The following is a 13,999-nucleotide window of genomic DNA, read 5'->3' as shown; positions in this document are numbered from 1 at the left end:
AATGAGTCTGCCACCAAACCCACAGTTTATGTTATCCAAAACGTGCAGATCCTGTATAGGGTATATAGGAACTACATGACACCACCCTGGCCCGCCTATCAGAAAACATACATCACGGACCTTCTTACCTACAACAGTGTACGGGTCTCTGATGACGCCGGTGTCACCCAAATGCTCCTTTCATGCAGCCAAACATTGTACACCATATATGCCTCTGGCGACTCTACTGAGATTGTGTCCTCCCTGTCTGAAATTGCCATGATCTCGCCCACAGATGGCCAGCGGCAGTTCCTGGCAGCCCCTGGCAGCCTCTATAACTTCTGAGGAGATCTCAGAGGCTATTTATTCAATGGGGGGTCCAAAGCCCGTGGTCTGGATGGGCTAATGGGTCATTTCCACAAGGCATTACACAGGTGCTAGTACCTTGCCTTCTAGAGGTATACGCAGAAGTGCTGGAAGACGGCATCTTATCTCCCACCATACAAGAGGCCGTCATTACTCTTCTACTCAAACCTTGTAAACCGCCTCATCAATACACCTCCTACATGCCCCTGTCCCTTTAAAATTATGTCAATTAAATCCACTCCAATGTCATTGTAACTCGCCTGGCATTACGGATGGAACAAATAATTTCCCCTTTACGAACTGGGTTTGTGCCACACCGCTCCACCACCATCAACCTATGCACCATCTTTGCGGTCCTCAATCAAATCTCTCCAGCCCACCCTACGGCAGTCATTTCCCTCGGTGCCGAAAAGGACTGGCCTTTTCTGAAAGTGACCCTCACCAAGCTCGACATACCACAAGGGTTCTGCGACCTCATTTTGCTGTTATATGCCTACTCTGTGTCCCACCTCTGGGTGTACGATCACCTCACTGACGCATTTTCTGTCTCCAGAGGCACCCACAAGGGATACCCACTTTCCTCCTTACTTTTTATTGTTGCATTTGATCAGCAGACCCCACATCTTCAAGACAAACATATGCATAGAGGCTTTTGCTTTCAGAAGGGATTGATTCTGGCCTCGGTGTACACCAATGATATACTCCTATTTGTGCGTGAACCTTCGAAACATTTCCCCCATTATCAGGGAAATTATATGTAATGGTGCTCTTTCAGGCCTGATAGTGAATTGGAACAAGTCGGAACTGTTCCCACTGACAAATGCCACCACTCCCTGTGCTTTGTACTATCGCCTGCAGTGGTGTAATGACTCCCCCAGATATCTGGGTAATCACCTTCATTGACAAAAGAGGAAGTGATCCACTGCAACTATGGGCCCACGATCGATAAACGATCCTCCCAGGCTGACGGGTGGACTCGGCTACAAATCTCCATCATTGGGCAAATGCCATTATTAAAATGGTGTTGGTTCCCCGCTTTCTTTTTTTATTTCTCAACATCCTAATTGCTTTATATAATTCTTTTTTCATCACACTACGCAGCCTTTTAACTCGCCTCATCAGGGCAGGCTGCCGTCCTAGAATTAAATGGGAAACATTGACCCTCCCGTAAGCCAAGGGCAGCTTCGGAGTCCCTGACTTCTGCCTCTACTATGTGGTCATGCAGTGCCACTTCTCTTATATTTAGTTCCACCCAGATGCTAGACTTCAATTCTTGAAGCCTGAGCAGAACCAGGCGGAACACCTTCTTCTACATTTGATCCCCCCTAAAGGATACCACGTGACCCCCCGGACATTCACACCCTTTCCACAACCTGCTGGGCTTGGTCTAAACTCTGTAGATACCTTGGCGTGGACCTTCTGTACTCTCCAAATATCCCTCTTCAAAATAATCAATGGTTTCCTCTAACACAGGAACCACTAGTGCAATGTACACTCTCAGCCTACCACTTGTGCACAATATGCGACCTCTTCAGCAAGCGCAAGTTGGATCTCTGTACTGTTCTTACCTCCAATAGGACCATTTTGGCCATGGATCTATTTATTTGCCTTTGTTTATACAGCACACTCCGTACCATTCTGCCCACGTACCCTGCAGAGCCAGCAGACTTCCCCCTATTGACGATGCTGATATCTTTGTTGGAGAGCTCCAAACTTGTCTCTCACCTCTATCGCTCATGTTTGGGCCTGAGGCTGGTACGGGCGGTCACATCTTGGACAGCCTGGGAGAGAGACCTGGACAACTCCACGGGCCCACCCCAGATAAGACATGGCACTGCTGCTGCATGCAGACAAAGTTAGTCTCCACCAATAGCTGACACAAACCTTTGCATTATAAATAAGCCTGGGCAAAGCACTACGCTACGCTCGCGTAGTTTGCGAAGTTTGCGCTACTTCGCACTACGCGAATTGAACGTAGCACAGTGCAAACATGCGTAGCGTTGCGTAGTGCAGCGGTCATTTTTTGCTTGCTCGCGGTCCTCAATATCAAGTTGGCGACCGCGAGCAAGCAAAATGACATCCCGGCGAGACTTTTTCCTTGTTCGCGATCAGCAACATTAAGTTGCCAATGGCGAGCGTGGAAAATAAACATCCCGGCGAGATTCTCAACGCGAGGAGGTAAGGTTTCTCATTGCGAGTGGTCGCGTATGCTCGCGACCGCTCGCGATGAGAAACTACCAGTCCGCGTTGAGAAAGCTGCCGCTCGAGTAAAAATCTACACGAGCGGCAGAAAACTACAGCTCGCACTGTGCAAGATGCCGTTTTCAATGATTGCACAGTGCCGGATGCTTGTCCGCACTGTGCAATCATTGAAAACGGCATCTTGCACAGTGCGAACAGGGTACTACGCAGTTCGCGAAGTGCTACGCGTAGCTCGCGAAGTGCACTTTGCGTAGCTTCGCGTAGTGCTACTTCACGAACTACGCCCAGGGTTAATTATAAATATCTGCATCTGGCATACACCACACCTTTGGCTCTTTCCAAAATTGACCCCAAGCGCTCTCATCACTGCCCCAAGTGTGTGGCAGACTGGGCTGACTTTGCCCATCTGACCTAGAACTGAACCGCCATACAGACATACTGGTAGGTCATATTCACACTCATTTCTACTATGCTAGAACACACTGTAGACACCGATCCCCTCCAAGCACTCCTAGGCTATGTCAAGCCCTTTAGCCCTGGACACAGACGATTTGCCTCCATGGCAATGTTGTCGGCCAAACGGTGCATAGTACTTTTATGGGGCAGTGATAAACTACCCACCACAGATGCGTAGCTGAAGGATATGATATATTGGGACACTACTAGTTCACTTTTGCCTCTTTACAGCCACCCACTTCCAGTCCTAAAGACATCTGGGTAACGCTACGTACTTACCTGCTGATGGTGGATCCAGACGCTTCATACACTGCCTTCGGCAGATCCACTGATGCACTCCCCCCACAATCTCTCCCTAAGCCTGATTAATGGGTGATAGCATTACACAGCAAATTACGTAGACTGGTAACTCTTACAGGGCTGCAAACTCCCCTGTCCCCTTCTGTTCCCCTTCCCTGTTCTCCTCAGAAATGCATTGGTATGTTTTTCTCTGTATGTGACATATAAGTGCACAAGTTCTTGGATGTAAGGTGACGTCAGCCTTTTGTTCTATCTTACTCTTTATGACTTAGCTTCTTGTTGTTTATTCAAAATGCTGCCAAACACAGTAAAAATAAATACCTTTCATCTACATTCTTTTATTATCTGTTTTAGGTTAAAATGTTGCATTGCTTTAAGAAGCTCGTCCAAATGTAGCATGTTTCTTTGATAATCCCTAATTATTACTTTAATTTCAAACATAAAAATACATAACTGAATCAGCTCATTTTGAAAAGAAATATTAATTCCATATTGTGTGAATATTAAACGTCTGTGAAGAAAGCAGCACAAGAATGAAGTTTTTCAAATATGTTTGTTAGGTTCTGGAGAAAGGCAAAGTAGAACATTTGATTCCACATTACGACAAAAAGAAGACATACTCAGTTCGAGTTCGGGCAAAGAAAAATTGCGCAAGTGCAAAAAGCAAAGACTGGGGTGAATGGAGTGAATCAGTTTTCTTTGGCAAAGGTAGGTCACATACTCCTTATTTGAGTATTATAATCAAGAATAAGTTTACCTAGAGCCCTTCGTGCAACAAATTCATTATCTCTAATGTTGTGTTAATCAGGATTGATTATGTTTTGCATTATTAATTCAGCTATCCTTTAAACAATGTGTACTTCTTTCTGTGTCTTAATAACATTATTAATACAACATGTCTCAATGGTGATTTGGAGGGCAGCCTCCCGCCGGTGTTTTTGGGGAAGTGGTGCAGTCCAGAAGACTGCACATGGGTTTAGGGCTATTTTGGGATACTTATGCAGCCCAACATATAGCGGATGCCATTTTTGGTGCCAGCCACCATTTTATCATGGGAGCACCGGGGATGACATGGGAAGTTCAAGGTTAGGTAGGAAGTCCAAAGAGGTTGAATGGGTAGTTGAGGTAGGAAAAGGGAAGGGATATTAGAGGCCCCACTTACACTCAGCTATCATGCAAGTATGTTATTGAGGTTTGAGGTTGTTATGGGGAGAGGGTTAATTTATTGGCAGGCATAGTTGATCTTGTATGATTAAAGATGTATAGTGAGGTTATAGTTTTGTAAGACAGAAGGCCCAGGTTATGTTGTAATATTTCAAATGAAAAGACCTGTTTCACACAATCCTGGTGTCAGTGGTCTGTGCTGCCCTCTCTCCCTCAATGGTACTCATGTGTACCGCAGAAGGCTAACACCCGAACCAGGCTCATCAGCTTGTGATACTGTGACATGCATGCCACACATACATATCTTCAGTGTATGTCCATTCCATCATTTGAGTGGAAAATATTTTATTAAACAAATTGTAGTAATGTCTCAGTATACAGAGCCCTATCGCATTTATCGCACCCCCTATGATTTGAGCTTTCTTTACCTATATTTAACCCAGCTAGACCTGCAGCCTAGGCATGTGCTCACTCTGTTCACAATTAACCACTTTCCTACACCTATGGAAAGTAAGGCGCATAACATTAAGAAGGGTGACAGACCCTGGCAGTCTTGTCAATTTAACTTATTTCCACAGACACGTCTAGTATCATACATCTCATTTCAGCTACATTGATACACAAATACTACTAGTAACATAGGGTTGTGCTCCTTTTGTAATCCTATTGTTTTTAATGATTCAAAAGCTTACCGGTAATCTTTGCTACTGCCAATATGAGTCTTCCTCATCACAGTCCTGATGTTTGGGGCATTCCTGCATGTGAGACAGCTGTTATAGTAAGCACAATACAATTTCTCCGCTATTTACCTGTTATTTATACAAAGAACTCTTTATTAGTACGCTCTCAATTTTATTAAACAAGGAACAGCCCTTCCCATTCCTCTACCCATAGGACTATAGTTCATCTGCATTGCTTCCCAAACTACCAAACATCCAAAATTGCCTAGACCATGCATAGGCTGAGGAGGGATTATGAGAAGGAAGTTTCAGTTTGGGAGTAATGAAGAATATAGAAAGTAATCGAGTCATTACCTCCACATCTAATCTTCCTCATCACAGTCCTCTTGATTTGAGGAGCAATCACAAGCATTCTCATATTACACATCTTATAGTTTAGTTTTCACAACTTATGAGAGAAAATGAAATGACAACAGATCTTAAATTAGTTCTCAACAGAAATATCCTGTACATTTAAACATAGGCCAGTACATCCTCTGATAAACATTCCTAACTCCCTTCTGTCCATGTAGCAGCTCTGCATATTGTGCTTAATCCCAAGAGGTTGCTATCCCTCTTTCTGACAAGCCATGGACACCAAAAGAAATTATTTATTTATAGACTTGTATGCATTCAAAATTGCATCCTTTATCCATCTACTTACCGTAACAGTATAAGGTCTTTCCCCACTATTGATATTTCCATAAGTAAGTAAAAGAGTTTCTTTTAATGAAAATATTAAGTTCTTTGCAAATAAATCAAAATTATTCTTTTATTATCGAGTGTGTTATATCTCTTCTTGTAGAAAAACAGATTCAACACAAAAACAGTAAGAATGATGTCCAGTTCTAAATTGAATTTAGAATTATTCTTTGAAATAAATTGAAGTCCAGGCCTTAAAATTATTCTATCACACAAAGGGGCCGATTTATGTTGCACTTGCGCCACTTTTGCACCTCCGTTGCGTCACTTTTGTGACGCAGCAGCGGCGCAAATCCTGCGCCATGGTGCGGGGCATTTACAACATGACGCATCTGGGAGATGCATCACGTTGTAAAGCCCTGCGCCACATGTAGGCGTTCCAGGGCAGGTGGGGGCGTTCCGGCACAGGAACGCCTCCTAAAAGTGGCTGAGTGAAATCTATAAGATTTCACTCAGTCACTTTTGAGCCCATGCTGCGTCAAAACCCTGCGCCTGCTTGAAGCAGGCGTAAGGATTGACGCAGCATTGTGCAGATAGGGCCCCCCAGAGCATTGCTGGAGCTGCGTCGCGCTTGCGACGCAACTCCAGCAATGCGCCACTTTTACGGCACAGATGCGTGACGCATCTGTGCCGTTTTTGCCCCATGGTGCGCCGCATTATAAATGCGGCGCATTCATGATGGCGGAGCTGGGGCGCAAAATAACTGGCGCATCCCTGCTGATATGCAGGGATGCGCCAGTTATTATAAATCTGCCCAAAAATCTTTAAATAAAAAAGACCCTTAATCAAGGCTCCTGTTTCTCCCTCATCACCTAGCAGAAATTATAGTTAGAAGGAAATCAAGTTTAGCAGTTACATATATGAAATGTATGCTCTGTGAAGGCTCAAATTGTGCATGCTGTGAGCGCTATAACTAAAGTAAAATACCAAACTGGTGTGGATGTATTATTAATAGTTGGTCTGAAAACTGTTAAAAGAGGGCTTCCCACCACAACCTCTACAGAAGAAATTGATTTTTCTAGATGTCGAATAGCCTTTATTGAATTGCACCACAACTGTACAGGTCTTTTATTCCAACTGGCATTTCTTCAGCAGGCTGGAGCCCCTGGAGGCTGGTTTTGAGAGCCCAGGGTGGCCCATGGTGCCTCTGTCACCTTCTTTGAGAATAACTGCAGAAGACACGGCATGGCTTCAAGAGAGAGAGAAAAAGAAAGAGACAGGGGTGGGGGGGTGAAGACCAAAAGCGATCATAGAGGGATAAGAGAGAGGAGAAAAGGAGACAGAGAGGATGGGTGGATTGAGATAGCAAGGAGATGAAGGGAGCCGGGCTGGTTTCAACATTTTTGTCTGGTCTGCCTTTTGGTTCCCAAGTACAGCCCTGAAGCCTACTGGACTTTTAAGCAGAGAGTGAGAGATCTTTTTGAAATCCACCCCTTAAACAATCTAATACCTGGAAAGAATTTCATGAAATAGAATGTAGATGTTTCCCCTGACACCATCTTTTAAAATGGAGCCAATGTTTTGAATGTGAACTTCTGGTTGATTCAGAATACCCCAAATGTTGCAGAGCTAAAGTTTCAAGACCAATGCCATCAGATGAAGGAGTAACAGGACTTGTACGGAAAGGTGTGACCACAGAGGTGGACTGGTAGAAATCAGTAGATGAAAAGGAAGTGTGTGGCGTAAACGATTTATTGGGAAAATCCATGACCTTCTTGGCCAAAACGGGGCTATTCAAAATACCTTTATCCTCCCCCTCTGTATCTTCTTCACCACCCTCGGGAGAAGGATAATGGGCAAAATGTATGAAGAAGACTTGAAGTCCAACAGAATGGCAGTGCATTTACCCTTCATGCTTCCCTGCATGTGTTTCTAGTGCACAATAGAGAAGGAGGGAGTCCACCTTCATGGCAATGAGGTCTAAATTGCATTCTCAGCTTTATTTCCAAACTGTGGACAGTCAGTTTCCAATGTTCGAATAGATTTTGTTGCAAAGGTTTGAGATGAACTTGATCCAAGCTACAACTGCCCTAGTGGCTGCCATATGACCTTGCAACACAAATAATTCTTTCATTGATGCAAAGTCCTTCTGTAGCAGATCCTGCAATCAATGAAGAAGACTTCTGTCCTTCGTAAGAAATACCTTTCCTATATTTGAGTGAAATAACGCTCCTATAAACAGTCTCTTTGAGCCAGAGTCTGTTCAGGAGGAATCTTAATTTCTGTAGGACCTTGCACTCTATTGCTGTGTATTCTTATGCCTTAAAATATGGAACAGCAATTGCTAAATCCTCTAAAAAAGAAACATGAGAAAGTGGATTGTCAGTTGGTGTGAATGGTAGTCCACCACAAGCAATACTGTCACTATTGTTATGAGGACCAGTTTAATGCTTTAGTAATTTAAACCTAAGCTCAACCACAGAGGAGACAGGCTTAACTTAAGAAACTGTGTAAAGCACTTTTAAATACTAAAACAGTTAAAAAGTCAAAGAAGCAGCACAATAAAAATCCCACTCCATTTAGAAAAATAACGTATACTTTAATGAACATAATGACACAAAAACAACAAAAACACAATAAGAGAAATTGGAGATATTACATTTTAAAGTAAAAATAGACCCAAAAAGCACCAAACATCAACTTTGGTCATCTGGTTAATAGGGACCTAGGTGTGATATAATAGCCAACCACAATGGAGCGTGGATTGGATATAGAAACCAGGTTCATCTTGGTCAGAAGTTTTATCTTCTCTAAGCGAGAGAAATTCAAAAGTCGAAAGGTTCCTTGAAGACCAGAAACTTGCGGCATCTTCACCTGGTGAACCTTTCTATATTTGGATTTGGCCCCTTTTTGGAGATTGGATTTCACCAGCAGGTCAAAGCTGCAAGTTTTAGCAGAACAGTATTCCATAGGTCTGGATAACCTCTCTGTGATGTCCCGCTAAAGCAGATTTGTTGTTGTGGAAAAGCTCAAAGCTCAAGCAACCTGAATCTTTGGCCGAGCAGCCACACATCTTCATCAGAATGACTTGGCAAGTTTGCCCCGGTCCTCCATAGGTTTTTGGAGCCAAAACGTTTCTAAGGTCCAGGTTTTTCAGGATCATAGGATTAGTAGACCTTGACACAGGCAAGGGTCCCCGGAACTCAGAAAAAGCACCTGGGGGGGTCAAGACTCACTCCAGACAGAAGCCATCAGGAGGGTCCAGCACAGGTACAGTTGGAAATCTTCGGAAAAAGGGCTTCTAGCAGCTTGTTGTGTCCCTGTAGCTTAACAGGAGGTCAGCCAACTGAGTCTTGGAGTCTATTTCTTCATGCTGAGTACAAGAGGGAGCAGATGTAGACTTCCAGGTCCCCTCACTGCTTTCAAAAGCAGGTGCTGTCCTTCTTCTGTCTTTCACAGGTCCAGAAGTGTTCTGAAGCGAGTGCTTAGGTGTCCCACATTTATACCTGGCATTATCCTATGGGTGGGGGTGACATCTGGCTCCCTCCCTATTTAATAGGGTAAAAAAATCCCAGGGGTAACACTGCAGACTTTTTCAGCGGTTTCTGTGTGCCCTACTTCAAACAATGTGGCAGTGCCCATTTCCATCTACATCCAGCATGGCAGAATTCGAGAGGTGTGGCCAGGGAACTGAGCAAAACCTACTCTGTAGTCACTCCAAACTAGTTCTCTCCTCTCCCACTAGGATTGGTGCCTGGTTGATTAGGTGGGTGAAAGAAGGACATGTGCAGGTGTCAGCTAGCATTTGCCTGTGGCAGGGCAGGCCTCTTTGAAGTTATTCAAGTTCAAAGGCACAACCCAGATGGTCCTGCTGCTAGAGGAACAGAAAACCTTCCCACAACCAGGCCTTTATCTCAGTTCTGGGAGCAAGTTCACACCTTATCAAGGGGCTATTCAGCTCCAGGGTAACAGTTAGAATTCATATGCATGGGCTTTTAGAAACTTTATGCAGGAAAGAGATGACTTTCTAAAAGTCCCTGTTCTAAACTATAACAAATCCAACTTTACCAGTGAATCAGTTTTGTAATAAATATTTTAAAAAGTTCAAGAATCAACTTTGTAGCTGTTTCCTAGATAGAGATAACAGTATTAAAATAGGAGTTGAAAGTAGCTTTTGATGCCTTTTCATGTTAAGGATCTGTTTAACGTTAAACTTTTACATGTCCTACTTTTAAATACCATGTACCCTGCCTTATCGGCATTAAGGCTCACTTAGAGTGACTGATCAGTTTTTTCAAAAAGCATGGTTTAGGCCTGTCAAAATAAGTTATTTTAACATGTCAAATTCACAGTTTTAAAATTGTGCAAGCAGGTTAAGGAGGTAGGCCCGAAGTCAGGTTTGCGCTGCCACTATAGTGGGTGGCACAATGAGTACTGCAGGCCAATAGTGAAATTTACCTTACAGCTCCTGGGTTCACTTTATACCATATACTAGGGACATACAGGTAATTTAAATATGCCAATTAGAAGTACACCCAATTTTTACATGTTTTAGGTATCAGAGCACATGCATTGAAGCCACGTTAGCAGAGTCACAGTGGGCAGAAATTTTTTTTAAAAGCTGCATTAGTCCAAAAAATGGGTGTGATCATGCAAAAATAGACATTTTCCTGCAAGGAAAAATCGGAATTCCTTTCACCTGAAGTTATGCAATTAATGAAGCCAGTAGTTTTGTGAAAGCTCTCAGAGTACTAGTTTTCCCAAAAGATAGAGCAGTGAACTGATAGTGGTTTTGTCCCAGGGTGAATCTTAAGAGCTTATGAGATTTCAGATTTATATGGACATATAAATAGCAGAAGAGTGTGCCTTTTAATATAGTTAAAGTAGAGCACAACAGGAGAAACCGACTAGTTTCTTAATAAAGCCTTCACTCACCAACCTAGTTGGTGACATGCTTCATCATCGGGCCCCACCAGGAGAGGCCGAATGCCACTCAAGTATGCTTCAACGCCAGGATTACTGTGGAGCTGGTAGTTCGTGTTCAGTGAAATAGTGAAAAAGTGAGTGTTAAAAATGTCACGATTGTGTCAAAGAATAGATTTTATTAGAAGCCAATCAGGCATATCTAAAAACAAGGTGTGGGACAATTAAGGCTGAATAAATTATTCCGCGAAGTCCGCTAGGAAAGGGTCAACATGTTTCTGCCTATGTGTTGTAAATGAAACAGGCATTCGTCAGGACCGTAAGGTGAAAACCTCGGCGGTATGGGCACGCTAAGGCCCACCCTAACCAAAGGTTGTAAGTGTGAAAAAATATATAAAAATAAATATATAATCAGGTGTCCTTCGTGTTGAGAGGAACCAAGTTTATTCTGGAAGTAAATGACATACACATACAAACATAGAAAGAGAAAACAAACATAAAATAATTAGCTGAGCTTGTCTAGGTTTGTCATGTCTGGACATACAAATGCTAGTGCTCTACGCAGTGCACTTATGTGGTAACCATTGATCATCGGTGCTGCTGTAAGAAATGAGTGCACTCAAAATAAAACTCTAATGGGTGGAGGTAAAGAACAGATACATTGAACAAAATTGTATGCTCATCGTGGTTATATACCTGTAACCACCAAACTCAGTGTTAAACACTATTCGTAAAGCCTTTAAACATAGTGCAATTGGGCATCACAACTTAACAAAACCTCAAAAAAAGAAGGAAAAGATGAAGGGGGTGTCTCACATGTAATGTAGTCACTAACTACATCATGGGTCTCGGGAGGGGGGTGATCGCAACAATGGCACACCCTAAAGAATTGTAAAGAAAGAGAAGAAAAAGGAAATCAATTGTATCCATAGGATCATACACCCACGTTACTTATCTGGTCATACGATCGTGTAGAACTCACGCCTTCAGTGCAAAACACCCGCTTGGTGCCTACAAAACTCCCTCAGGACCGGACCCCGCTGGTGAAAAGCCGGGGAAACCGGCTTGTATATAAGGCAGGAGAGAAAATGACCTCGCGAGAACAAGTGAGGCGTTACTATGGGCGTGGCCACGTAAACGCCGATAGCATCAGACACTGTCAGCCAATCTGAAAGAGTAACACACTGTGAGCCAATCCGTTGGAAGGCTCACAGGCCCGGCATACGACCAAACTGCAACCTGGTGCTGCCGCGATGTAGGTTACCAGGGCAAAGTTTAACAAACAGAGCGCGCAAGTATGCGCAGGGAAGATATCAGGTGAGACGTGATGGGGAAACTTTTCTTAAATGAATTGATTCACTAAACGATAGGTACGTGTGAATCGCAACAGCCATATTACGGAATTTGCAGAGATGTGGCAGAATTAGAAAGTAGATTTCAATGCATGAAAAAAGGGGGAGGAAAGGCTGCATTGAAAAAGACAGATGGCAAATTTCCGGATACATATCGGTTGACATCAAAGAGAACAGAGATATTGTGGATAGGATTTATTAGAATCCTAATTTTCTTTCTTCTGGCAGAGCTTGCACTGTCACCCCCTTTTTTAGCAATTTCTCCACTCCATTTTGAAAAGTTTCGTTCTTAAATGAATCTGATGAAAATGAGTCATTCTGTCAGGATCCAGTGGAAGTTGAGGCTTGAATTCTATTAAACCTGACCTCTTTGGGTGGTATTCCCTGAAACATTTTTCCTCTACCCCTCCTATGTTGTTGAAATTGTTTTGTTGACTTTAGGACTCTCTGCACTTTACCACTGCTAACCAGTATTTATTCCTCTCCTTAAAACATGGTAACAATTACCTACACCTTATTGGCATGTTGAATTTACTTGCAAATCCCTAGGAAATGGTACCACGTGTACCAAATGGGCCTGAAATGTAATGCTACTAGTGGGCCTGCAACACTCATTGTACCATCCACTTAAGTAGCACTTAAAAACAATTCTCAGGCATGCAACAGCAGCCTAAAACTGCATTTTGACCTGACAAGTAAGCCAGTTCACAGGCCTAAACCTGCCTTTTTAAAACTTATTCCCCACCCCTAAAGTAGGCCCTAACAGCTCCGAGGACAGGGAGCATGGTATCTAAAAAGCAGGACATGTGGGTTTAACTTTTACATGTTATAACAGAGAAAACTCCTAAAGACGTTTTTTGATGTTACCAGGCTATCTCGGTTACCTTATTACATTTAATAAAGTGTAAATTTAGATTCAGAGCAGGTAGAAAAATGCCTCTTGCAATCTTTTGAATTTTAATTTAAAATCCTCTTTAGTGGTTAAGTTGAATTTTGAGTCACACTAGAAATGTCACCTACAGTGCTTTCTGCCAATAAACAAGGTCACATGACTGTGGCTGTCTCTCTTATTCTGGTGTGTGTATTCCTACCAGACCAGGTATCAAAGTGGGCTTTGGTGTGGCAGGATAGCTCATTCTGGCAGGATGGCTGGGGAGGAGTTGTACCCAGCACTGAATTGTATTTCACAGACCTTGCCTGCAGCACACACAAAGGAACTTGCCACAAGTATTTTGTCACCCCAGACATTTTGGAGACAAAACCCATAAAGGGCCGGGAAGTAGGCCAGGTTTTCCCCTAACACATGGGCTGGCACTGGGGGTAAAAGGTGGCACCCCCAGACACCAAATCAGATGACCTCTGGACCTGTCGAAGACTTAAACGAATGATGTCCTGCTGCTGGAAGGACTACCCTGCTGCATGAGGAAGGAAGACTGGACCTGTTTCTCAATCCAGGGCCACCAGAGTGACTCCAAAGGCTAGCTGACTGCCCTCCTGTTAGTGCTACAGGGGCACAGCAAAGGCCAGAGACCCTGCAGTTTACCTGCCTGCTGCTGCTGGTCCCTGATAAAGGGAGTCCTGGCCCCCAAACAGTGCCCCCGAGGTCCTGGACCCTTAGTGTGGGTCCAGAGTGGCCTCCTCCAACCAAAACACAAAACGTGGGACCTACCTGCAAGCCAATCCGACAAAGATGCATGCCCAGTAGGATTGACTATGCCGCTGCTCCCTCTTTGTTCTTATAGGTAGCATCAAATCTCTTTTAGAAGCGGGACCTCCAATGATGGAATTTCGCCTCGTGGGCCCTCTTCAGATACCAACTGCAGCCTCATCCCGCTGGAGTATTTTCGAGCTCATGAAAGCTTCTAAATCCAAAGGTAGAAATCTTCACAGGACTCA

General features: G+C 43.6%; 1 protein-coding gene across 2 annotated transcripts in view; it reads left to right on the top strand.

Annotated features, from left to right (window-relative positions):
* The window catches only part of LOC146805036 (interleukin-5 receptor subunit alpha-like), a 450,109-nt gene that overhangs the window by 373,135 nt on the left and 62,975 nt on the right, over nt 1-13,999 (top strand). For both annotated transcript variants that reach the window (XM_085620451.1, XM_085620452.1), the window contains exon 8: nt 3,864-4,011. In XM_085620451.1, coding sequence (XP_085476577.1) covers nt 3,864-4,011 — 148 coding nt within the window. The remainder of the gene's footprint in view (nt 1-3,863; nt 4,012-13,999) is intronic.

Source organism: Triturus cristatus, chromosome 8 (genome assembly GCF_964204655.1).
Source record: "Triturus cristatus chromosome 8, aTriCri1.1, whole genome shotgun sequence".
In the NCBI taxonomy this organism is placed as follows: domain Eukaryota; kingdom Metazoa; phylum Chordata; class Amphibia; order Caudata; family Salamandridae; genus Triturus; species Triturus cristatus.
Note: the sequence above shows the minus strand (reverse complement) of the source record. Positions and strands in the feature narration are given on the sequence as shown.